The following is a 25,643-nucleotide window of genomic DNA, read 5'->3' as shown; positions in this document are numbered from 1 at the left end:
TCTTGAGATGTTGCTTCAACATAATTTTTCTTTCCTCATGATGCCACCTATTTTGTGAAGTGCACCAGTCCCTCCTGCAGCAAGCACACCCACAACATGATGCTACAACCCCCGTGCTTCACGGTTGGGATGGTGTTCTTCGGCTTGCAAGTATCCACCTTTTTCCTCCAAACATAATGATGGTCATTATGGCCAAAAGTTATATTTTTGTTTCATCAGACCAGAGGACATTTCTCCAAAAAGTACGATCTTTGTTCCCATGTGTAGTTGCAAACCGTAGTCGTCTGGCTTTTTTTATGACAGTTTTGGAGCAGTGGCTTCTTCCTTGTTGAGCGGCCTTTCAGGTTATGTCGATATAGGACTCGTTTTACTGTGGATATAGATACTTTTGTGCCTGTTTCCTCCAGCATCTTCACAAGGTCCTTTGCTGTTGTTCTGGGATTGATTTGCACTTTTCGCACCAAAGTACGTTCATCTCTAAGGAGACAGAACACGTCTCCTTTCTGAACGGTACGACGGCTACATGGCCCCATGTTTTTTATGCTTGTGTACTATTGTTTGTACAGCTGAACGTGGTACCTTCAGGCGTTAGGAAATTGTTCCCAAAGATGAACCAGACTTGTGGAGGTCTACAATTGTTTTCTGAGGTCTTGGCTGATTTTTTATTTTTTTTCCCATGATGTCAAGCAAAGAGGCACTGCATTTTGAAGGTAGGGCTTGAAATACATCCACTGGTAAGCCTCCAATTGACTCAAATTATGTCAATTAGCCTATCAGAAGCTTCTAAAGCCATGACATCATTATCTGGAATTTTCCAAGCTGTTTAAAGGCACAGTCAATTTAGTGTATTATAAACTCCTGACCCATTGGAATTGTGATACAGTGAATTATAAGTGAAATAATCTGTAACAATTGTTGGAAAAATGACTTGTGTCATGCACAAGGTAGATGTCCTAACCAATTTGCCAAAACTACAGTTTGTTAACAAGAAATTTGTGGAGTGGTTGAAAAACGAGTTTTAATGACTCCAACCTACGTGTATGTAAACATCCGACTTCAACTGTATTTGTTCTTCTGCTGGAACAAGGTGTTAGTGACAATGAGATCGTGCTGGGCATATAGTTAGCAGTCTCATGCCATTCTCACTGACCTGGCAAACACCATGTCTACCCAGCACTCCGCTCCATATCCTGTTGGTCTGTCCCACCCTAGCGTTGAAGTCACCCAGCATAAACATCTTGTCATTCCTGGGGATGCGGTGAAGGTCCTCCTCTAGTATCTGGTAGAAGCAGTCCTTTGCCTCATTTTCAGATGGTAACGTTGGTGCGTATGCATTGAGAAGAGTAGCATAACACATCTTGGCTAGGGGGATATGGAGAGATATGAGTCTTTCACTTATGCCGACATGTGTTTAGGTGAGGCTGGGTCGAAGGCTGTTGTTAATTGCCAGTTCCACACCGTGCTGATGTTGTCCACCCAGAGGGTAACCGTTCCAGAAGGTGTAACCTTCTCCCTCCTCTTTCAGGAAACCTTCATCCAGGTACCTGGTCTCACTCAGGGCAGCAACGTCAATGTGTAGTGCCTTAGTTCTTCAGCAGTCAAAGCTATCGCTTTTATCGTCAGTGTCCAAAAGAGTTCTGATGTTCCATGTCGCCAGTTTCAGGGTTATTATTTTCTTTAGGAATTTTTGACCGCTGAGTGGAACTCCCGATAGGTGCTGTAGCCTGTCCAGGATGGAGCGAGTGGGCAATTTTTAGGCCACCTTTTCCAAGCCTCTCCACAGCTGGGGTGAGCACTGTGGCTCCTAAATAGGGCTGCTCAGTCACACGGGTCTGCCAAGAGCAGCTGCCACTAAATTCCCAACTGCTGGCGGCCATAATAGTCCTGTGCCGCTAGGATGCAGGGTTCTTATTTAAGGGCTCCCAGTGCATTCACTCCTGCCCCCGTCACCAGAGACTCCAACGCAGCCAGACTTCAGTCTGGTTACCGGATGATTGCTTCACCGAGGTCAGAAGTGGATACCTGTGCAAAGGAAGTTATTTAAAGTGCTGCTGAGGGTGTGCAATCCCCAACAACACTACTTCACTGTAGGAAGGTAACATTCTAGTGGCAAGGGGGGAAACCCAGGACGACCACTATCTTCCACAGCTGCAGGAGGCTGCCGGAAACTCAGTCTGTCGGCGGCGTCCTACCGCACTCTGCTTTTCTCTAAAGGTCTGCTAACCTAGCCTTTGTTGTACTACACTAACCCACAAGGCAGCGGGACAGTGATTGATGGCTGCCAGGACGTGTCCACACACAGGTGGGCCTGTACAGGTGCATCTCTGGGGCCCACTGCTGCTCAGAGATCCCCTGCCAGTTAGCCTGGAGTTCCAAGAAAACCATTTAATGTGTGCCGCTGCGAGGAGGCCCGACAGGAGTCTTGGTCATGGAGAGGCTTTGTACCGGCAAGGGGAGACTTGTGCATGATGCTGCTCCCCAATTCACAAGGGCTAGCGAGCTGTAAGCGAGAGTATGCAAGCACGTGATAAGCGGGCATGCAACTAACCTCTACCTAGGCACTACTGTACTAGACGCATCACATGCACCCTGCTCTTTCCCGCTGACACGTTTGATCCACAGGTACGTGCGCTCATCCTGAATAGAATGAGCCTATTTGTCTTAAGACCATTGGCCGCGGAACACGCACTTGAATGCAATCATGAGTCCAATCTATGCGCACCAAAATTGCAATCTGAAGTGCCTTTTGAAAGCATCAGATTGTATTTTTTGGGGGGGAAGCTTGGTTCGCAACAATGCTATAGTGGAATGATAGTCTTTGATAATATTCTTTGATGCAAACATTTTGGCCCAATGCAAAATTGCATTCTAAAACATAGACTTTCTGCTGAGAGAGTTGTTTTGGCCTTTTCCTCCAGCATTGTCCCAGCCATATCCGCAGCAGCAGGAAGAATTAAGTCCTCCACAATACTATTAGGCTTGCCTGTCCTAGCCACTCGGTAGCTCACCATATAAGACGCTTCTAGCCCCTTGTTATTAATGGTATCTGTTGCTTTTATACATGTCTTACTGCTCAAAAGTTGTCTTTATTCTCGCTCCAAAAATTCCTGTGGCTTCTTTTGCAAACCCTGAACCCGTGCAAATCAGCTGCGCTAGACAATCTGGACCCTCTCTTTCTAAAATTTTCCGCCGCCATTGTTGCAACCCCTATTACCAGTCTGTTCAACCTCTCTTTCGTATCATCCGAGATTCCTGAAGATTGGAAAGCTGCCGCGGTCATCCCCCTCTTCAAAGGGAGAGACACTCTAGACCCAAACTGTTACAGACCTATATCCATCCTGCTCTGCCTTTCTAAAGTCTTCAAATGCCAAGTTAACAAACAGATCATTGACCATTTTGAATCAAACCGTACCTTCTCCGCTGTGCAATCCGGTTTCCAAGCTGGTCACGGGTGCACCTCAGCCACGCTCAAGGTACTAAATGATATCATATCCGCCGTCGATAAAAGACAGTACTGTGCACCCGTCTTCATCAACCTGGCCAAGGCGTTCAACTCTGTCAATCACCGTATTCTTATCGGTAGACTCAACAGCCTTGGTTTCTCGAACAACTGCCTCACCTGGTTCACCAACTACTTCTCAGATAGAGTTCAGTGTGTCAAATCGGAGGGCCTGTTGTCCAGACCTCTGGCAGTCTCTATGGGGGTGCCACAGGGTTCAATTCTCGGGCCGACTCTTTTCTCTGTATATATCAACGATGTCACTCTTGCTGCGGGTGATTCCTTGATCCACCTCTACACAGACGACACCATTCTGTACACATCTGGCCCTTCTTTGGATACTGTGTTAATTAACAAACCTCCAAACGAGCTTCAATGGCATACAACACTCCTTCCATGGCCTCCAACTGTTCTTAAACGCTAGTACAACTAAATGCATGCTCTTCAACCGATCGCTGCCCGCACCTGCCCGCCCGACTAGCATCACTACTCTGGACGGTTCTGACTGAGAATATGTGGACAACTACAAATACCTAGGTGTCTGGCTAGACTGTAAACTCTCCTTTCAGACTCATATTAAGCATCTCCAATTCATGATTAAATCTATAATCGACTTCCTATTTTGCAACAAAGCCTCCTTCACTCACGCTGCCAAACATACCCTCGTAAAACTGACTATCCTACCGATCCTCGACTTTGGCGATGTCATTTACAAAATAGCCTCCAACACTCTACTCAGCAAACTGGGTTCAGTCTATCACCGTGCCATCCGTTTTGTCACCAAAGCCCCATATACCACCCACCACTGCGACCTGTATGCTCTCGTCGGCTGGCCCTCGCTACATATTCGTCGCCAGACCCATTGGCTCCAGGTCATCTATAAGTGTTTGCTAGGTAAAGCTCCGCCTTATCTCAGCTCACTGGTCACCATAACAACACCCACCCGTAGCACACGCTCCAGCATGTATATCTCACTGGTCATCCCCAAAGCCAACACCCCCTTTGGCTGCCTTTCCTTCCAGCTCTCTGCTGCCAATGACTGGAACGAATTGCAAAAATCGCTGAAGTTGGAGACTTATGTCTCCCTCATTAACTTTAAGCATCAGCCATCTGAGCAGCTTACTGATCGCTGCAGCTGTACACAGCCCATCTGTAAATAGCCCATCCAACTACCTACCTCATCCCCATATTGTTTTTATTTACTTGTTTTGCTCTTTTGCACACCAGTATTTCTACTTGCACATCATAATCTGCACATCTATCACTCCAGTGTTCATTTCCTAAATTGTTATTACTTCGCTACTATGGCCTATTTATTGCCTTACCTCCTTACTCCATTTGCACACACTGTATATAGATTTTTCTATTGTGTTATTGACTGTACTTTTGTTTATCCCACGTGTAACTCTGTATTGTTGTTTTTTGTTGCACTGCTTTTCTTTGTCTTGGCCATGTCGCAGTTGTAAATGAGAACTTGCTCTCAACTGGCCTACCTGGTTAAATAAAGGTGAAATAAAAAAAGTTTTGTTTCTAAATGTCTGTGCAACAGTTTCCCACGAGAGAGTAACGGTTAATGTGATTGGATGTTCATTATTTGACTAGGCTACCTGTATTTGACATTGTTATTTCCCTGAACACTAGATGGTTTAATTTCATTTTTGGCAGTGAAACGAGGCTACTCAGGCGAGGGGAAAAAACCTCACCCAAATGTATAACCCAGTTGGAAAATATAAATGTACTGTTTGAAAATGTGAAAAAAAAAATTTGAATCTGATTTTTAATTGGCGTACCCCCGATGGCATTGCGCATACCTCTGTTTGGGAATACCTGGTATAGAGAATAGAGCCCAAACTATTCAAGACAAACTGCACTTCCTCGAACAGTACACCAGAGGACAGGCTCGAGAGATAGTTAGGAGCTGCCAACATATGGCTCCAGATAAGGGCCAAGGGCTTATTAAAGGAGCACTACAGCATTAATGGAGCACTACAGCAATGAATACAAGATTGCCAATGCATACATGGAGAAGGATTTTAGCTGGCCTAGCATCAAATCTGAAGACCCCAAGACATTACAGGCTTATGCATTATACCTCAGAGGTTGTTGTAATGCAATGGAAGATGGAAGACATGGATGAGTTGGATCTGGCCTCCAGCTTAAAGAACATCATCCTGAAACTACCCGACAAGCTCAGGGAGAGGTGGAGGTTGGTTGCTTGTGAGATACAGGAGCAGCGCATGGCAGGCGTGCTAGACTCCTTGATCTCATCCTGTTCATTGAAAAACAAGTGAGAATAGCCACACATCCAGTGTTCGGTGATATTCAAGATCCTACAGGATCCAGAGGCAAGAATCAAAGGCCACAGTCAAGGCTCATTTACACATCTATTCACAAATCCACAGGGAGCAGCTTTGCTACAAGCGTGTCATCACCACAGAAAACCCCCAAACCCAATATACATCAGATGTCTGTTCTGTAACGGCGGTCACAAATTGGAGCTGTGTCCACAACTTAGGAAAATGAGCCACAGGGAGAACACATGCCAAGAGATTGCAATGGGCCTCTCAAATGCAGTGTATGTAACCAAACTCATGTTGATCAGAGGAACAGCAGAGCAGTCATCAGAAGCACCAGTGACCAGTGCACTGGTTTCTCTGAACACATATGGGCATACCGGGGCCGGGGACCAAGAATGTGTACTTGCTATTGTACCAGTAAAGCACAGTAAAGGCAACATGGTTATCTAGACATACGCCTTTCCTAGACCCAGGAAGCACAGCCACATTCTACACAGAGAGACTGATGACACATTTTGACATCACAGGAAGAGGAGCTAAAATTGTATTGAAGACCATGAATCAAATAAAAGGGAAGTTGATGCACACCCATGTTATCAGAGAATCGGACATTTCCGATTTGAAGAAAAACATTAATGCAATTACCTGAAGTCTACACTCAGAACAACATGCCAGTGAGTACAGAAAACTTCACCACAGAGAAAGACCGGCCCAAGTGGCCTTACCTGAGTAATATAAAGATTACTGAAATGAATGCAGAAGTGGAGATGTTGAAAGGAACCAACGCTCCTAAGGTCATGGAACCATGGGAGGTGGTTAACAGCTGTGAAAATGGACCATATGCTGAGGACCCTACTGGGGTGGGTTGTCGATGGTCCCCTTAGAAGCCATAATAATGAGGACAAGAGTCGCCGTCCTGCTGTTACAGCTAACAGAATCTGTTTCAAATCTGGAATAGATGTTGATAAGTCAATACAACACAGATTTCAATGAGAAATCCTATGAGGAGAAATAGAAAATGTCAGTGGAAGACAAAAGGTTTATGAAGATAATAAATGATTCTGTCAAGTTACAGGAGGGCCATTACAGACTGAGGTTACCTTTCAGGAAGGATGATGACACCTTACCCGACAACCATCATGTTGCTGAACAGCGCCTTCTAAACTTGAAATGCAAGTTCAATGTTTTTACCTTGCTACATAAATAGATACGCTAGCGCAGGGGTGTCAAATTCAATCACTGCACGGGCCAAAAAAAACGTGCAAGTGCCACCGAAACTGGCCATTGCTTTATTAGAAAGAATATGGTCCTTTAGAATGTCCAGTTACGTACATAGGATACTGTATATACAGTAGCATTTTAACATGTTAAAACAAAAGTGATAAATAATATTTGTCAAGCCTTTGCTGCTATTCTTGCAGATTAATAATATGCGATCCTAATCAAAAAGTATTTAATAGCTACAAATAACAGAAACGGAGCTATAGGTTTGTAACATTTAAACTTAAAACATGTTTTTAGTTTTTTTTAGCACTGCATGGATCACTGGTGCGGTTGAATGCAGCATTGCACTCAAAAAGTATTGTAGTTGAGTAGCCAACCTAGGCTACTGCCCAAATGGCCTACATGTTTCTCCTTTGCATGTTGTTTTGTTGCAGGTTTTGTTTTTTGGTTATTCATTGTCCAGCTTTAAAAACCAAAGCCAGACTGCAACATTTTAGTAGCCTAGCTAGGACTGTGGCGTTTGTTTGTACACTTTCCCTCCTCTGTGCACTGTAAATGGGACACACGAAAGCAGCGCAATTGAAATTGAATTCACTGACTCGAGTGCATCAGGCTGTAATTTCATGAAGTAGATTACTCAACTGTTAACGCCTTTATAGTCGCTTTTGTGTCCTATCCGGCCCGTGGGCCTTGTGTTTGACACGTGTGCTAGCCCATTAGCCATGTTATGCCTGAATTGTGATCATTGTCCTTGCTAGTTTGATTGTATGGACATTCTCAGACAGACTGTAACTCAATCTATTTACCACTACAAACTGATGGTCGCACAAAGACCGCACTCAACCAACTCTATAAGGCCATAAGCAAACATGAAAATGCTCATCCAGAAGCGGCGCTCCTAGTAGCCAGGGACTTTAATGCAGGCAAACTTAAATTGGTTATACCTCATTTCTACCAGCATGTCACATGTGCAACCAGAGGTAAAAAAAACTCTAGACCACCTTTACTCCACACACAGAGATGCCCTCCATCTGACCATAATAGTATCCTCCTGATTCCTGCTTGCAAGCAAAAACTAAAGCAGGAAGTACCAGTGACTTGCTCAATACGGAAGTGGTCAGATGACTCTGATCCTACGCTACAGGACTGTTTTGCTAGCACAGACTGGAATATGTTGCGCCATTCATCCAATGGCATTGAGGAGTATACCACCTCAGTCATCGGCTTCATCAATAAGTGCATCAACGACATTGTCCCCACAGTGACCGTACGTACATTTCCCAACCAGAAGCCATGGATTACAGGCAACATCCTCATCGAGCTAAAGCGTAGAGCTGCCGCTTTCAAAGAGCGGAAAACTAATCTGGACGCTTATAAGAAATCCCGCTATGCCCTCAGACAAACCATCAAACAAGCAAAGTGTCAATACAGGATTAAGATTGAAACCGACTACACCGGCTCTAATGCTTGTCGGATGTGGAAGGGCTTGAAAACTATTACGGACTACAAAGGGAAACCCAGACGTGATCTTCCCAGTGACGCGAGCCTACCAGACGAGCCAAATGCATTTTATGCTCGCTTCAAGGCAAGCAACACTGAAGCATGCACAAGAGCATGAGCTGTTCTGGACGACTGTGTGATAACGCTCTCGGTAGCCAATTTGAGCAAGACCTTTAAACAGGTCAACATTCACAAAGCATGCACGTTTACTCAAAGCATGCGTGGACCAACTGGTAAGTTTCTTCACTGACATTTTCAACCTCTCCCTGACCGAGTCTGTAATTACTACATGTTTCAAGCAGACCACCATAGTTCATGTGCCAAGGAAGTGAAAGTAACCTGCCTAAATGATTACCGTGCCGTAGCACTCACATTGGTAGCCATGAAGTGCTTTGAAAGGCTAGTCATAACTCACATTGAAAGCATCCTCCTGGATACCATAGACCCACTCCAATTCGCATACTGCCCCAACAGATCCACAGATGACGCAATCTCAATCGCACTCCACACTGCCCTTTCCCACCTGGACAAAAGGAACACCTATGTGAGAATGCTGTTCATTGACTACAGCAAAGCGTTCAACACCATAGTGCCCACGAAGCTCATCACTAAACTAAGGACCCTGGGACTAAACACCTCCCTCTGCAACTGGTTCCTGGACTTCCTGACGGGCCGCCCCCATGTGGTAAGGGTAGACAACAACACATCTTCCACGCTGATCCTCAACACTGGGGCCTCTCAGGGGTGTGTGCTTAGTCCTCTACTGTACTCCCTGTTCACCCACGACTGCGTGGCAAAACACGACTCCAACACCATCATTAAGTTTGCCAATGACACAACAGATACAAAAGGCCTGATCACCAACAACGATGAGACAGCCTATAGGGAGGAGGTCAGAGCCCTGACAGTGTGGTGCCAGGACAACAACCTCTCCCTCAATGTGAGCAAGACAAAGGAGCTGATTTGATTTGAATCATCCCCAGCTTCCAATTGGCTCATTCATCCCCTGTCACGCCCTGACCTTAGAGATCCTTTTTATGTGTCTATTTTGGTTTGGTCAGGGTGTGAGTTGGGGTGGGTATTCTATGTTCTATTATTTTTATTTCTATGTTTTGGCCGGGTAGGGTTCTCAATCAGGGACAGCTGTCTATCGTTGTCTCTGATTGAGAACCATACTTAGGTAGCCCTTTTTCCCACCTGTCTTTGTGGGAAGTTGACTTTGTTTGTGGCACATAGCCTTAAGCTTCAAGGTTTGTTTGGTAGTGTTTATTGTTTTGTTCGGCGTCTTTTCTAATAAAAAGAAAATGTACGCTCACGACGCTGCGCTTTGGTCCAGTTCTTTCAATGGCCGTGACATCCCCCTTCTGTTCTGTAACTATTCCCCATGTTGTTGCTGTAATGAGAATGTGTTCTCAGTCAATTTACCTGGTAGAAATAAGGGTTAAATAAAAAATGAATCAACAAATATCCAGGTGTACTCATACCCCAATGCATCCATACATAAGAATGGCAGGGTCCAAGACATGCTGTTGGCGCGAGGGTCGTCACTAATTACCACAGCCACAAAGTCATAATTATAGCTAAACCCCGCCTATTTCTACAATTTCTGCAACCTTAACCACATTGCTAACCTTATGCCTTAACCGTAGCCTTAAATTAAGACAAAAAAGCAAATTTTTGTTTTCATGAATATTTACGATACTTTGGACTTTGTGTCTGGGGTAACTAGTGACAACCTGACCGAGCCACCCAACTTTCTCAACATTCAACAAAACATTAATCCATAACTTCACAAATATATTACTTAAGAGAAGGTGATAAAACATTTGTTTTTTTCTTATTTGTAATGATCATACACTTTTAATGTTATTGAATGTTAAATATGCCATCGTATACCAACATCTTATAGCTTATTTGTAATAATTGAGGATCAAAATAATACAATTCCCAAGTGTCTTTTTTTGTTTTAGAAATTGCCTTACCATAAAAAATATGTGGAAAAGTGAGCACACACAGTAGGTCACCCACAGAGATGGAGAAAACCCCCTCTAAAACAGCTTGAAACTTACCGGACTAAGTACATAAGGCATAGGCTACAGAATATACATATTTATATCCAGAAAAGAAAATCACTTATGTAGGAAAAAGGATGAAAGGATCAGAAAAGTAGACTAGTATCGGCCTAGTATGTGCAATATAATAGTCTGAAGTAAATAAAACGTTTCTTCATTAGCATTTTCAGGTAAGCCTAAATGAAGCATTAACATACGAAAATGAAATTCCAATAGAAGTAGCCTGCATGTAACCTGCCTGTTAGAGCAGGTGGCAAGAACACAAATGGTATAGGCTATAAGCCTACTCAACATCTTGTAAAAGGTGCAATCAATAAAAATTGAAATCTCCAAGTAGTTTTGTGCAGTTGTGCATCTCTATTATAGCACTTCATAAGGGCCAGGATTTTTCCTGACCATATGGAAAACTGAATGTGAATTAAAATAAATAACGGGACGAGGGACTACTGGATGAGATTGAGAAAGGTGCCCGAGTGGGGGGTGTCACTGTAACATAAATACAATCTACACCCGTCCCAGAGTTTAAGACCACAATTCACCCAAAAGTCAAGACCTATTTCACATTTGTGTTTTTAACTTAAAAATAGAGAGGTACTGTGTTTATTAATAGGACACGCCCTGCTGCCCGCTACCATGTTCTCCATCGCGCAGGACTGTTTCCTGCGCCAAGCCCACAAGCCTATATACGATCTAGTGTAACCTAGCCTACACAGGGAAAATAGTGTATTTTAATGGCCTCTCTAAAGCAGCACTTTAGGAACCACTAGAACCGTTCCCGCAAGAAGGTGGTTACCGGACATGTCTGCAAGAGGTGAGTAGCCTATCCAATACCGCACTAACTGCAAAAGCAGTCATCTCATTCTGGACAGGAAAAACATATGTCCGATTTTGTTATCTCGGATGATTCGAGAGATATACTGTCATCCTGCGGGAGTAGGCTACGTGATTGAAATACACTTCATGATAGGATACCAGTAGCCATATGCAGCACATGCACAGCTAGAGGAGGGGAGGGGAGGGGGAGGGGGGGGGGGGGGGGGCTACATATGGCTATATCGTTCCACTTATACGGGACTAGTAAAGGCCCAGTGCACTACTTTTGTGAGAAAAAAAAATTGTGGCATTTTTTAAATTGTTTAATTTGTATTTTTTATTTTTCAGGGGGTGCTGCAGCACTCTCATCAACCTTACTTCCCGCAGCTATGCATAGTGATATGATATATCCCTTGTTGATATTGTCTGCTAACATGAATTACTTTCAGCTCCAAATCCAAGTGTAAAACGCTGTTTTATTTTGTATTTTGAAAAATAATTCACAGTTTATCGCTGTAATGAGTATTTCTTGGTAGTGCTAAACAAATCTACTTTGAAATAAAATAAAACACCTCACACACATTAGATTTTGCATCCCAATATTACACTTTATATCACAGAAGACTGAAATACATTGAAACCGTTTAACATAATTTCAAAATAAACATTATGTTTCTATGAAAAATATTAATAACATTGCACCCATGAGGCCACGAGGTCATTTGACTGCAGGAAAGGGCAACTAAGTGCAGCATTTATTACAGTTCAAAATAAACTCAGCATAAAAATAAATATCCTTGGCATTCCTGGTGTAACTCGGGCTGTTGTTGTTGCCATCCTGTACCTGGCCCACAGGTGTGATGTTCGGATGTACCCATCCTATGCAGGTGTTTTTACACGTGGTCTGCCACTGCAAGGACGATCAGCTGTCCGTCCTGTCTCTCTGTAGTGCTGTCTTAGGCGTCTCACAGTACAGACATCGCAATTTATTGCCCTGGCCACATCTGCAGTCCTCATGCCTCCTTGCAGCATGCCTAAGGCACGTTCACACAGATGAGCAGGGACCCTGGGCATCTTTCTTTTGGTGTTTTTCAGAGTCAGTAGAAAGGCCTCTTTAGTGTCCTGAATTTTCATAACTGTAACATAACTGCCTACCATCTGTAAGCTGTTAGTGTCTTAACGACCATTCCAGAGGTGCATGTTCATTAATTTCTACAGTTGCCTATACCATACCATAGTAGCCTAATGTCACGTCCTGACCATAGTGCTTATGTGTTTTGCTTGTTTTAGTGTTGGTCAGGACATGAGCTGGGTGGGCATTCTATGTTGTGTGTCTAGTTTGTCTGTTTCTGTGTTCAGCCTAATATGATTCTCAATCAGAGGCAGCTGTCAATCGTTGTCCCTGATTGAGAATCATATATAGGTGGCTTGTTTTGTGTTGGGGATTGGTGGGTGGTTGTTTCCTGTGTCAGTGTTTGTGCCACACGGGACTGTGATGGTTAGTTTGTTTGTTATTTTGAATTGTGTATAGTTTCGTGTATATTAAATCATGGAAACTTATCACGCTGCACATTGGTCCTCCGATCCTTCTCGCCTCTCCTCGTCTGAGGAGGAGGAAGAGCTAGACTGCCGTTACACCTAATCAGTAAACATAAACTTTTGCAGACAGCCAGGCACAATCTTACAGATGTAAAGAAAACAGTTACAGTAAGGCTGTTTTTGTTCACAAAAAATTGTGAACAAAAAAGGCTCATAGTGCTCTGTAATTTGCACAACCTCAATTCACTATGTTGAATATGTGGCTTGTGCCTGGAATGTTTTTTTTGTCTGTATGTGTGACTTTTTAGACATTCATAGGTGCATAGCCTACTGGATGAAACCCTGCCATTATATTGAATACATTCATGTCTTCATATGGTATAAACATGTAGTGATTATATTTCGGGGATGAAACACCTGTAGTATGGAGGTAGACAACATTTCTTTCCAGAAAAAGTCTTGAGCCCTGTGTACCCGTCCAGGGAAGTTAGTCAAACATAGACTACACTCTCTTGCAAACATCTTCAGCAGAAGAAAGGATCAATGAATGTGCAATAAAACTATTATTTGAATAGCCATGTTCATTATTTCACTCAATTAACTAGTTATTGCATTTCTTAATGTAAATTGATGGCACAGTAACCAATGTTCCCTCAATTTTTTCGCGACAGAGCAAATGTCAGGTCTGCTGAGCGCAAACTTGAGCACGTTTATTGTGAACACCGAGGTTGTACCCACTTTTATAGTTATAACAGTGGCCAAGTAGGCTACTGTGGCTATTTGACCATAATGTTGGCCTATCAGTGTGGCCTACCATTTACATTTTAGTTTACCATAAAAAACAATGGACAAAATGCATCCCAAAGTAACATGGAAATAGCTGTTCTATCATTCAGCCTACAATAGCAGCCAATGTCTGGTGTTCAATGTAGGCCTACATTCCGTGAGGCTTTTGGAAAACAATATGCAGGGCTTGACATGTTTGGTTAACCTGTTTATCCTGTTTATCCACTTGTCATTAACCAGTTTATCCACTTGTCATTCAGACAAGGAGGTGACTGAATATTTGGTTTGATGCAAAAAAACACTTTACTAAACAAAGTTCATTATTATTTCCATACTATTATTACAGAGAATCAGACAAATTATGCTACCCTCTGCCTATTGGCTACTTAGCTTATTCAAGCCTGTCTCAAAATACAACACTGCCCCTTTAAGTCAGAAAGAATGCTCTTTACCTGACTTGCTTTTCAAAGATGGCTAGAAATGCAGAAGTTTTGTGCTCTTGTAGGAAGCAACTACTTCCCCATTGCTGACTAGAATTTTTAGCTATAACTGGGCTAATAACTCACTTACTAGCAAAGAATATTAACAAATGTGCACATGTGGCTACCTGCAGCTCTCGCTTTGATCTCAAAACAAGCTTATCTACTCCCAACCAGTCATGCTGTAAACACAGTCTAGTTCAAAGTGAATGGCACAGATCCATATATGACAATGGTCTATTTGCATAGAGGGATACTGCAGATCTGATTGGTTATGCCGCACTGGTCTGTAGAGTATGGCTGAGTCCTGCATGTCAATGCGATAGCATCCTACTCTGGTGCATTCTGCCTACAATAACATATCTTGCATAGTTCATTTTGATTCGGTGTGTTGTATTAAAAGTGGGTAATATTGGCAATTCCTACAGTAGAGGGAAACATTGATAGTGTTAACTAAAGGGGAAAACTAGAAAGTTGAGTGAAGTTCAATCTCGTGCTTCTCTGCCCTGGCTAATATTTCTTCTGTGCAGCAGTCCTGAGGGAGCTGCGTGCAGTATTTCCATTTCAATGTAATATAATTTCCGTTCCAAACCATTTTGTTCTTCCATTTAGTCCTTTTTAAAGGGGCAATCCAGGATTGGCACATCCACTTTTCCCCCCCAAAAATTAAAATCCCAGATTGTCCCTTTAACAAAATCATGTAATTCAGCGTTTTACTTCCTATTGCTTAGTAAAAGAATCAGCTAGGAAACAGGACGACTGATGGGGAACCATCCTGGGCTGAACAAAAACAGTTGTTCTCATGAGGGGTTATCTTTGCTGGGGGACAATGACAAACAGCACACATCTTCATTTGTCAATTCCTCTCTACGTTATAGAGTATTTTCCTCACATACAGTGCATTCGGAAAATATTCAGTCCTCTTAACTTTTTTCCACATTTTGTTATGTTACAGCCTTATTCTGAAATGGATTAAATAAACAATTTTCCTTATCGATCTACACACAATACCTGATAATGATTAAGCGAAAACAAGTTTAGACATTTTTACATAAGGATTCAGACCCTTTGCTATTTTTTAGTACTTTATTAGGATCCCCATTTTAGCTGTTGCAAAAGCAGCTGCTACTCATCCTGCTATGAGACTCGAAATTGAGCTCAGGTGCAACCTGTTTCCATTGATTATCCTTGATGTTTCTACAACTTGATTGGAGTCCAACTGTGGTAAATTCAATACATAGGACATGATTTGAAAAGGCACACACCTGTCTATATAAGGCCCCCACCTAAGAGTGCATGTCAAAGCAAAAACCCAGCCATGACATCGAAGGACTTGTCCGTAGAGCTCCGAGAGAGGATTGTGTTGAGGTAGATCTGGGGAAGGGTACCAAAAAATGTCTGCAGCATTGAAGGTCCCCAAGAACACAGTGGCCTCCATCATTCTAAAATGGAAGAAGTTTGGAACCACCAAGACTTCCTAGATCTGGCTACCTGGCCAAACTGAGCAATCAGGGGAGAAGGGCCTTGGTCAGGGAGTTGACCAAGAACCTGATGGTCACTCTGACAGAGCTCTAAAGTTCCTATGTGGAGATGGGAGAACCTTCCAGGAGGGCAACCATCTCTGCAGCACTCCACCAATCAGGCCTTTATGGTAGAGTGGAATGACGGAATCATCCACTCCTCAGTAAAATGCACATTACAGCCTGTTTGTAGTTTGCCAAAAGGCACATAAAAGTCTCTCAGACCATGAGAAACCAGATTCTCTGGTCTGATGAAACCAAGATTGAACTCTTTGGCCTGAATGCCAGTGTCACGTCTAGAGGAAACCTGGCACCATCACTATGGAGAAGCATGGTGGTGGTAGCATCATGCTGTGGGGATGTTTTTCAGCGGCAGAGACTGAGAGACTAGTCAGGATCAAGGGAAAGATAAAAGGAGTAAAGTACAGTGAGATCCTTGATGAAAACCTGCTCCAGAGCACTCAGGACTTTAGACTGGGGCAAAGGTTCACCTAACAGGACAGTGACCCTAAGCACACAGCCAAGACAATGCAGGAGTGGCTTCGGGACAAGTCTATGAATGTCTGTGAGTGTCCCAGCCAGAGCCCGGACTTGAACCAGATAGAACATCTCTGGAGAGACTTGAAAATAGCTGTCCCCATCCAACCTGACAGAGCTTGAGAGGATCTGCAGAGAAGGATGGGAGAAACTCCCTAAATACAGGTGTGCCAAGCTTGTAGCGTCAATTTCTAAAACCCTGTTTTTGCTTTGTCATTATGGGGTATTGTGTGTAGATTGATGAAAAAATTTAATCCATTTTAGAATAAGGCTGTAAGATAACAAAATGTGAGGTCTGAATACTTTCCAAATGCACTGTTCTTCCTCTCAGTGAACAGCCTATGTGGTGAAGAGAAACTGGTGGGGTTGTGTTCATTAGTGCACACAGTTTCAAAACATAGCAAAGCGTTGTGAAAAGGAAAATTAGCTATTCTTATCGAACAAGTTCAGGTAGGTTCTCCCTGTTTTGTGTTTTCTTTCTAGTGCCTAATACAACCCCACTGTTTTACTGATTTTAGTGCTGTTTCTCTATGAGCTGGCTCTGCGGCTTCACCCTGTTGGCCTGTGATGCATTGACTCATCTGTCTTACATTTCCCAGTGTTACCTGGCAAGCTGACTGTACAACACAATAACTGAATGCCACCCACTTAAATAACAGGAACAACAATACACATACGTGGAATCAAACATGTTGTAGCACTTCACTTAAAGCCTGTAGGTATTGCACATTGTTATGCATTTATAATGCATTATCTTTTCTTATCATCTCAAAATGATCCTGACTAGCTAACATACATTTTCTTTGTTAAAATGTTATTAACCTTCTAAGACGAAGTTTCGTACATGCTTATAACTAGTAATAAATAGCTGTAGGCTTCCCACTCTATAACACATTTGAATTTAAATGTATCAGGAGTTATTTTAACTTGGAAAATATGGTAATACAGTATATTGCTTTGCTTAGCAGTCACCAATATTGTGGAGAAATGTGGACCAGTGTCCGCAGGGTAAAGGTTTCACAGTGAACAGGATTTAATCCCCCAGGTGGGCGTTTGTTGTGTCCTGGATTTGAGGGCGATTGCAATTATTTGACACAGATGACGTAAACTACCTCCAACTGTTACTGCTAGAGATTCTGATTAGATATACTGAATGTTGTGTGTCCTGTAGAAGAGCTGGGGCTGGACAGAGACAAGATAAAACAAATATATCAATCTTGACCTCTAGTGTATATGATTATAGCATGCTTTATCCATGATTTTGGCCTGAACTTAAACGAATCATTTCGGTGAGAAAAATGTCCATATACTGTTGGTGAGACCGGGAAACAAAGTAACAGTTTAAGGATTTTTACTTAGTAAGAAAATAATATTTGAGGTAGATTGACAATATTTATATACAAACAACATACATATCTTACCATTACACACAGTAAGTGTCACGACTTCCGCCGAAGTTGGTGCCTCTCCTTGTTCGGGCGGCGTTCGGCGGTCGACGTCCCCGGCTTTCTAGTCTCTACCGATCTACATTTCTTTTTCCTTTTGTTTGGTCTTGATTGTACACACCTGGTTTCCATTACGTTATAATTTATTCCCTATTTAACCCTCTGGTTCCTTCATGGTTTTGTGCATGTTTATTGTTGTCAAGTTGTCTCTTTTATGTGCTCTTTTTGTTCTCCTTGATGGAATATTATTTTTGAGTAAAGTTACAATTATTACTCATCTCTGTATCCTGCGCCTGACTCCGCCTTACCCACATCACCTAGACTATAGACAGTATGGACGTTTCTAGGACATACCAGTTGTTTACAATTAAACAGAAAAAAAATCAAATCAAATTTTATTTGTCACATGCGCTGATTACAACACTGCCCTACCAAGCAAAAGGCAGTAACTGCTCATTTGGTTCGAAAATGAGTTAATGTCATTTTTGCTACATTAAATACGTGCTTAATCGTGTGGACAAGTATCATGCCTCTAGTGTATTGTGTTTTGGACAAAATGGGGGTCATGTTAAAAGTAGCAGCATAAAGTTACTGTGAAACCAGTTACTGCCTTTTTGCTTGGTAGGACAGAACAGGTGTAGACGTTACCATGAAATGCTTACTTACAAGCCCTTCATTTTTAACCAACAATGCCATTTTAAGAAAAGAAAGTTAAGAAAATATTTACTAAATAATCTAAAGTAAAAAATTAAATAAAAAAATGACACAATAAAATAATGAGGTATGTACTGGGGGTATTGGGGGGTATACACAATGAGTCATTGTGTGGGGGTACAGGTTAGTCGAGGTAATTTGTACATCGAGGTAGGGGTAAAGTGACTATGCATGGATAATAAACAGTGAGGAGGAGGAGCAGTGTAAAAAATAAAGGGGGGGTCAATGCAAATAGTCTGGATGGCCATTTGATTAATTGTTCGGCAGTCTTATGTATTGGTGGTAGAAGCTGTTAAGGAGCCTTTTGGACTTGGCGCTCTGGTACCGTTTGCCGTGCGGTAGCAGACAGAACAGTCTATGACTTGGGTGATTGGAGTCTTTGACAATTTTTGGGGGCCTTCCTCTGACAACACCTAGTATATACACAACCGTTCAAAAGTTTAGGGTCACTCAGGGTCCTTGTTGTCCATGAAAACATACATGAAATTAGTTGCAAAATGAATAGGAAATATAGTCAAGACATTGACGAGGTTATAAATAATGATTTTTAATTGAGATAATAATTGTGTCCTTCAAACTTTGCTTTCTTCAAAGAATCCTCCATTGGCATCAATTATAGCCTTTCAGACGTTTGGCATTCTAGTTGTCAATTTGTTGAGGTAATCTGAAGAGATTTCACCCCATGCTTCCTGAAGCACCTCCCACAAGTTGGATTGCCTTAATGGGCACTTCTTACGTACCATACGCTCAAGTTGCTCCCACAACAGCTCAATAGGGTTGAGATCCGGTGACTGTACTGGACACTCCATTATAGACAAAATACCAGCTGACTGCTTCTTCCCTAAATAGTTATTGCATAGTTCTGAGCTGTGCTTTGGGTCATTGTCCTGTTGTAGGAGGAAATTAGCTCCAATTTAAGCGCCGTCCACAGGTATGGCATGGCGTTGCAAAATGGAGTGATAGCCTTCCTTTTTCAAGATCCCTTTTACCCTGTACAAATCTCCCACTTTACCACCACCAAAGCACCCCCAGACCATCACATTGCCTCCACCATGCTTGACAGATGGCGTCAAGCACTCCTCCAGCATCTTTTCATTTTTTCTGTGATCCGAACACCACAAACTTGAATTCGTCTGTCCATAACACTTTTTCCCAATCTTCCACTGCCCAGTGTGTGTTCTTTTGCCCATCTTAATCTTTTCTTTTTATTGGCGAGTCTGAGATATGGCTTTTTCTTTCCAACTGTCGTGTCTTTGGCATCATTAAAGGTGAAGACTGTTATTTTATCAAATCAATTCTCTGTAATTATTATTACGTGATTAAACTAATCATGTCCATTTAATTAATTAGGAAGTTGGGGCACCACGGAAAATCTTCAGATTACAAAGTTATAATTTTCAGAGTATAACTTGAGATATTTTAATATCTGATCAATTAGTCTTCTATGAATTATTCTTTACCTCACGTCAGTCTCATTCCAAACGTTGAAAATGGTTGGTTATCTGCACGAACCCAGCCTAAACTATGAATCATCCATACACCAACTGGCTTAATCATTTATTTTCTAACTAACTAACTAAATAAATAATCACAGAAATGCATAAACAAACGAACAGTAGATTTTGGTTACTAGCAATGATAGGGAAGATCCCCTAGTGGGCTAAACCGATATGACAGCTTGGTGGACAAAGGGAAGGGGGTGTGGACTGAGAAAGAGTGGGAAAGACAAAATGGATCACTACACACAGTGGATAATTATATTCATTGAAATGTGAATCCTTTGCAGAGGAACGCTCGCTCATTCGGGAATAATTGCAATCCATATATTTACGCCCATATGTCATTGTTGTCTTCTCTGTTGGAATTCAGTCCATCTGCAGGAGAGTCAGTTCATCAGAGAGTCTCTGGCTACTCGTGGTGGTTTCTCTATCGGCAGCTCCTGGTAGTGTCTGTTGTAATGGATACGTCAGGCGTCCATTGTTCTTAGACTAGATGTTTCGGCGGTTGTCGGTATTCACATCCCAGGTTTACATAATTTCTAGCTGCAGACTAGTAATTAATATCTAAGATTTGCTCTTATTCTATAGGGATTGATAGTCTCAGAGTTGAACCATTTCCAGCTGTGTAGCCAATGCTCCCCGTGGTATGGTTTTCTAGTCTTGGTACTCAAACATTTCTCAATGTTTCTCAAACTAGACACTGTAGTGTACTTGTCCTCTTGCTCAGTTCTGCACCGGGTCCTCCCACTCCTCTTTGTATTCTGGTTAGAGACAGTTTGCGCTGTTCTGTGAAGAGAGTAGTACACAGCGTTGTACGAGATCTTCAGTTTCTTGGCAATTTCTCAAATGGAATAGCCTTCATTTATCAGAACAAGAATAGACTGACGAGTTTCAGAAGAAAGGTATTTGTTTCATTTTGAGCCTGTAATCAAACCCACAAATGCTGATGTTCCAGATCCTCAACTAGTCTGAAGAAGACAGGTTTTATTTTAGATTGCATCATCTTTGGATCTGTTGGGGCGGTATGCCAATTGGAGTGGGTCTAGTGTTGCCAGGATGATGCTGTTGATGTGAGCCATGACCAGCCTTTCAAAGAACTTAATGGCTACCAACGTGAGTGCATCGGGGCGGTAATTATTCAGGCAGGTCACCTTTGCTTTCTTGGGCAGAGGGACTATGGTTGAAACGTGTAGGTATAACAGACTCGGTCAAGGTGATTTTGAAAATGTCAGTTAAGACACTTCCCAGTTCGTCCTTGCATTCTCTGAATACACGTCCTGGTAATCCGTCTGGCCCTGCGGCCTTGCGGATGTTGACCTGTTTAATGGTCTTGCTCACATTGGCTACGGAGAGCGTGATCACACTGTTGTCCGGAACAGCTGGTTCTGTCATGCATGCTTCAATGTTCCTTGCCTCGAAGCGAGCATAAAAGGAATTTAGTCTGTCTGGTAGGTTTGCATCACTGGGCAGCTCGCGGCTGGGTTTCCCTTTGTAGTCTGTAATAGTTTGCAAGCACTGCCACATCCAAAGAGCTTCAGAGCCAGTGTAGTAGGATTCTATTTTAGTTCTGTATTGATGCTTTGCCTGTTTGATGGTTTGTCTGAGGGCATAGCGGGATTTCTTATGAGTGTCCAGATTAGTTTCCCGCTCCTTGAAAGTGGCAGCTCTAGTCTTTAGCTCGGTGCGGATGTTGCCTGTAATCCATGGTTTCTGGTTGGCATAGGTACGTTTGGTCACTGTGGGGACAACGTCGTCGATACACTTATTGATGAAGCCGGTGAATGAGGTGGTATACTCCTCAATGCCATTGGATGAATCCTGGAACATATTCCAGTCTGTGCTAGCAAAACAGTCCTGTAGCGTAGCATCCGCGTCATCTGACAACTTCTGTATTGAGTGAGTCACTGGTACTTCCTGCTTTAGTTTCTGCTTGTAAGCAGAAATCATGAGGATAGTATTATGGTCAGATTTGAAAAATGGAGGACGAGGGAGAGCTTTGTATGCGTCTCTGTGAGTGTACTAAAGGTGGTCTTTTTTCTCTGGTTGCACATGCTGGTAGAAATGAGATAAAATGGATTTAAGTTTGCCTGCATTAAAGTCCCTGGCCACTAGGAGTGCCGCTTCTGGAAGAGCATTTTCTTGTTTGCTTATGACCTTATATAGCCCGCTGAGTGCGGTCTTAGTGCCACCATCGGTTTGTGGTGGTAAATAGACGGCAACAAAAAATATAGATATACTCTCTTGGTAGATAATGTGGTCTACAGCTTATCATGAAGTACTCTACCTCAGGCGAGCAGTAACTTGAGAATTCCTTAATATTACACATTGTGCACCAGCTGTTATTCAATCAAATGTATCAGCAGATGTCGCAAAGCACTATACAGAAACCCAGCCAAAAACCACAAACAGCAACCAATGCAGATGTAGAAGCACGGTGACTAGGAAAAACTCCCTAGAAAGAATGGAACCTAGGAAGAAACCTAGAGAGGAACCAGTCTTTGAGGAGTGGCCAGTCCTCTTCTGGCTGTGCCGGGTGGAGATTATAACAGTACATGGCCAAGATGTTTAAATGTTCATAGAGGACCAGCAGGGTCAAATAATAATAATCACAGTGGTTGTAGAGGGTGCAACTGGTCAACACCTCAGGAGTAAATGTCATTTGTCTTTTCATAGCCGATCATTCAGAGTTAGAGACAGCAGGTGCGGTAGAGAGAAAGAGTCGAAAACAGCAGGTCCGGGACAAGTTAGCCCGTCCGGTGAACAGGTCAGGGTTCCATAGCCGCAAGTAGAGCAGTTGGAACTGGAGCAGTAGCACGACCAGGTGGAATGGGGACAGACAGCAAGGAGTCATCAGCCCAGGTAGTCCTGAGGCATGATCCTAGGGTTCAGGTCCTCCGAGAGAAGAGAAAGAGAAAGCGAGAAAGAGAGAGAATTAGAGGGAGCATACTTAAATACACACAGGACACCAGATTAGACAGGAGAAATACTCCAGATGTAACAGACTGTTATTGACAAATAAACACACACCACCATCCCTCGTCTTTCCGGACGTAGCTGTTCTGTCCTGCCAATGCACGGAAATCCCAACCAACTGTATATTATCTATGTCATCGTTCAGCCTCGATTCGGTGAAACAAGATATTACAGTTTTTTATATCTAGTTGGTAGGATAGTCTCAAACGGAGCTCATCCAGTTTATTCTCCAGTGATTGCACGTTAGCCAATAGCATGGAGGAGGAGATGTGAGGGTGCTTTGCTGGTGTCACTGTCAGTGATTTATTTAGAATTCAAGGCACACTTAACCAGCATGGCTACCACAGCATTCTGCAGGAATACTCCATCCCATCTGGTTTGCGCTTAGTGGGGCTATCATTTGTTTTTCAACAGGACAATGACCCAACACACCTCTAGACTGTGTATTGGCTATTTGACCAAGAAGGAGAGTGATAGAGTGCTACATCAGATGACCTGACCTCCACAATCACCCGATCTCAACCCAATTGAGATGGTTTGGGATGAGTTGGACCGCAGAGTGAAGGAAAAGCAGCCAACAAGTCCTTAGCGTATGGGGAACTCCTTCAAGACTGTTGGAAATGCATTCCAGGTGAAGCTGGTTGAGAGAAATGCCAAGCGTGTGGAAAGCTGTCATCAAGGAAAAGGGTGGCTACTTTGAAGAATCTCAAATCTAAAATTCTATTTTGATTTGTTTAACACTTTTTTTGGTTACTAAATGATTCCATGTGTGTTATTTCATAGTGTTGATGTCTTTCACTATTATTCTACAATGTAAAAAATGTAAAAAACCCTTCAATGAGTAGGTGTGTCCAAACATTTGACTTGGACTGTATGTTAAATAGACGTCTGTGCCCAGTGGGATGGGTCGTTCCACCAATTCGGTGCCTTTGAAGAGTGTACAGTAACTTGTTAAGGTTGTTAAAACTTTGGATTTAACCTAATTCTTTAACTTAATAAAAATAACCTTTTCCTATCTCAAGAACAAAATACTCTAGTAAGTGCCAAATAAAGTAATGAGTTGACCGTAACAGGGTTGACGGTTTCATCTTAAATCAGCCATAAATCCCCTTGTGACAGGGGGAATGGAAGCTTGTTGTGTGCAACAGGGAGTGGCAATTGAATTCAAGCGTCACAAAAAAATGAAATAGCTAAAACATTTCTAGCCTGTCTATCTATGGGTAACAGGGTTGACATTTTAAGCTCAAACTGCTCGTTTTCCACCACAAAACAGAAAAAGGCAAAAAACAGTGTAAAACCAGCTCACTTGCTTTTACACTATGATTTGACTATTAGATGTTCAATGTTTCTTTTTGACAAAATATTTAAAAAGGAATAGTTTCACCATATTAAAACGAGAGTTCAGTTCACGTAACATAACAGGGTTGATCTTAAATGATGGATTAAAGCTTTACAATTATTATTTTGGGATTAAGTGTTCAAAATCTTCCTAGAAGTGACACAGGGTTGACCGAGGGACATGTCACAATGCTGTATTTTGGCAATTTAGTAAGCCTTTATTCATGTAAAAATATGATTGATTGAATTCTCCACGTGGTCTATATTAAAGGGCACTTAATTTAATACAACAGGCTTTTGAAATTCAATATTGGTGCACAATTTAAAAAACAACAACAAAAGGGACACAAAGGTACTCTTTTCGTGGAACCACCCAGACACAGACACAGACTCACAGCAAGCATGCCCAGCCATTTATCATGGTTTCTCTGGAATAGCTGACTCTGTATTGAAGGAGCTCTTTGATCTCCACATCTCTGATGTGTGCCTGGCTGCATGCAGGCTATAATGTTCTCTTATTGGGGATCGATGCAGTTCAGAGCTCTCTGTTAAGCACCCTCCCATAGTATGCAGATGTGATTAGCATCGCTTAAAGCGTGTTCAGTGTTCAACCAGCCAATCGTTATCAGTTAATTTAACAGCCGGTTACCTCCCAAATGGCACCCCATTCCCTATATAGTGCACTACCTTTGATGAGGGCCGATAGGGCTCTGGTCAAAAGTAGTGCACTACTATGTAGGCAATAGGATGGCATTTGGGGCGCATCCCAGTCTCTCTCTCTGAAGCCCTAGCTGAGTTAGGCTGCATGCACACAGACCAAATCGGAAATATTAGCCAACAAACGATTGATCATTTTGCTTCAAAGTATTCCATCTCCTTGACTTTTTCCACATTTTGTTATGTTACAGCCTTATTCTAAAATGGATTCAAATATTTGTTTCCCCTCGTCAATCAACACACAATACACCATAATGACAAAGCAAATACAGGTTTGTAGAAATTTTGTAAATGTATAAAAAAAATACATAAGTATTCAGAACCTTTGCTGTGAGACTCGAAATTGACCTCAAGTGCATCCTGTTTCCATTGATCATCCTTGAGATGTTTCTACAACTTGATTGGAGTCTACCTGTGGTAAATTCAATTGATTGGACATGATTTGGGAAGGCACACACACACCTGTCTATATAAGGTTCAACAGTTGACAGTGCATGTCATAGCAAAAACCAAACCATGAGGTTGAAGGAATTGTCCGTAGAGCTCCGAGAGAGGATTGTGTCGAGGCACATGGGAAGGTACCAAAAAATGTCTGCAGCATTGAAGGTCCCCAAGAACACAGTGGCTTCCATCATTCTTAAATGGAAGAAGTTTGGAACCACCAAGACTCTTCCTAGAGTTGGCCGCCCGG

The 25,643-nt window shown here is 42.5% G+C and overlaps 1 protein-coding gene across 1 annotated transcript in view; it reads left to right on the top strand.

The window, feature by feature from the left end:
- Nucleotides 1-11,221: 11,221 nt before the first annotated feature.
- The window catches only part of LOC129854082 (actin-binding LIM protein 1-like), a 151,917-nt gene continuing 137,495 nt past the window's right edge, over nucleotides 11,222-25,643 (top strand). The window contains exon 1 of the mRNA XM_055920754.1: nucleotides 11,222-11,403. Within this exon, the coding sequence (XP_055776729.1) occupies nucleotides 11,391-11,403 (13 nt within the window). The 5' untranslated portion in view covers nucleotides 11,222-11,390. The remainder of the gene's footprint in view (nucleotides 11,404-25,643) is intronic.

This window comes from Salvelinus fontinalis, chromosome 1 (genome assembly GCF_029448725.1).
Source record: "Salvelinus fontinalis isolate EN_2023a chromosome 1, ASM2944872v1, whole genome shotgun sequence".
NCBI classification, from domain to species: domain Eukaryota; kingdom Metazoa; phylum Chordata; class Actinopteri; order Salmoniformes; family Salmonidae; genus Salvelinus; species Salvelinus fontinalis.
Note: the sequence above shows the minus strand (reverse complement) of the source record. Positions and strands in the feature narration are given on the sequence as shown.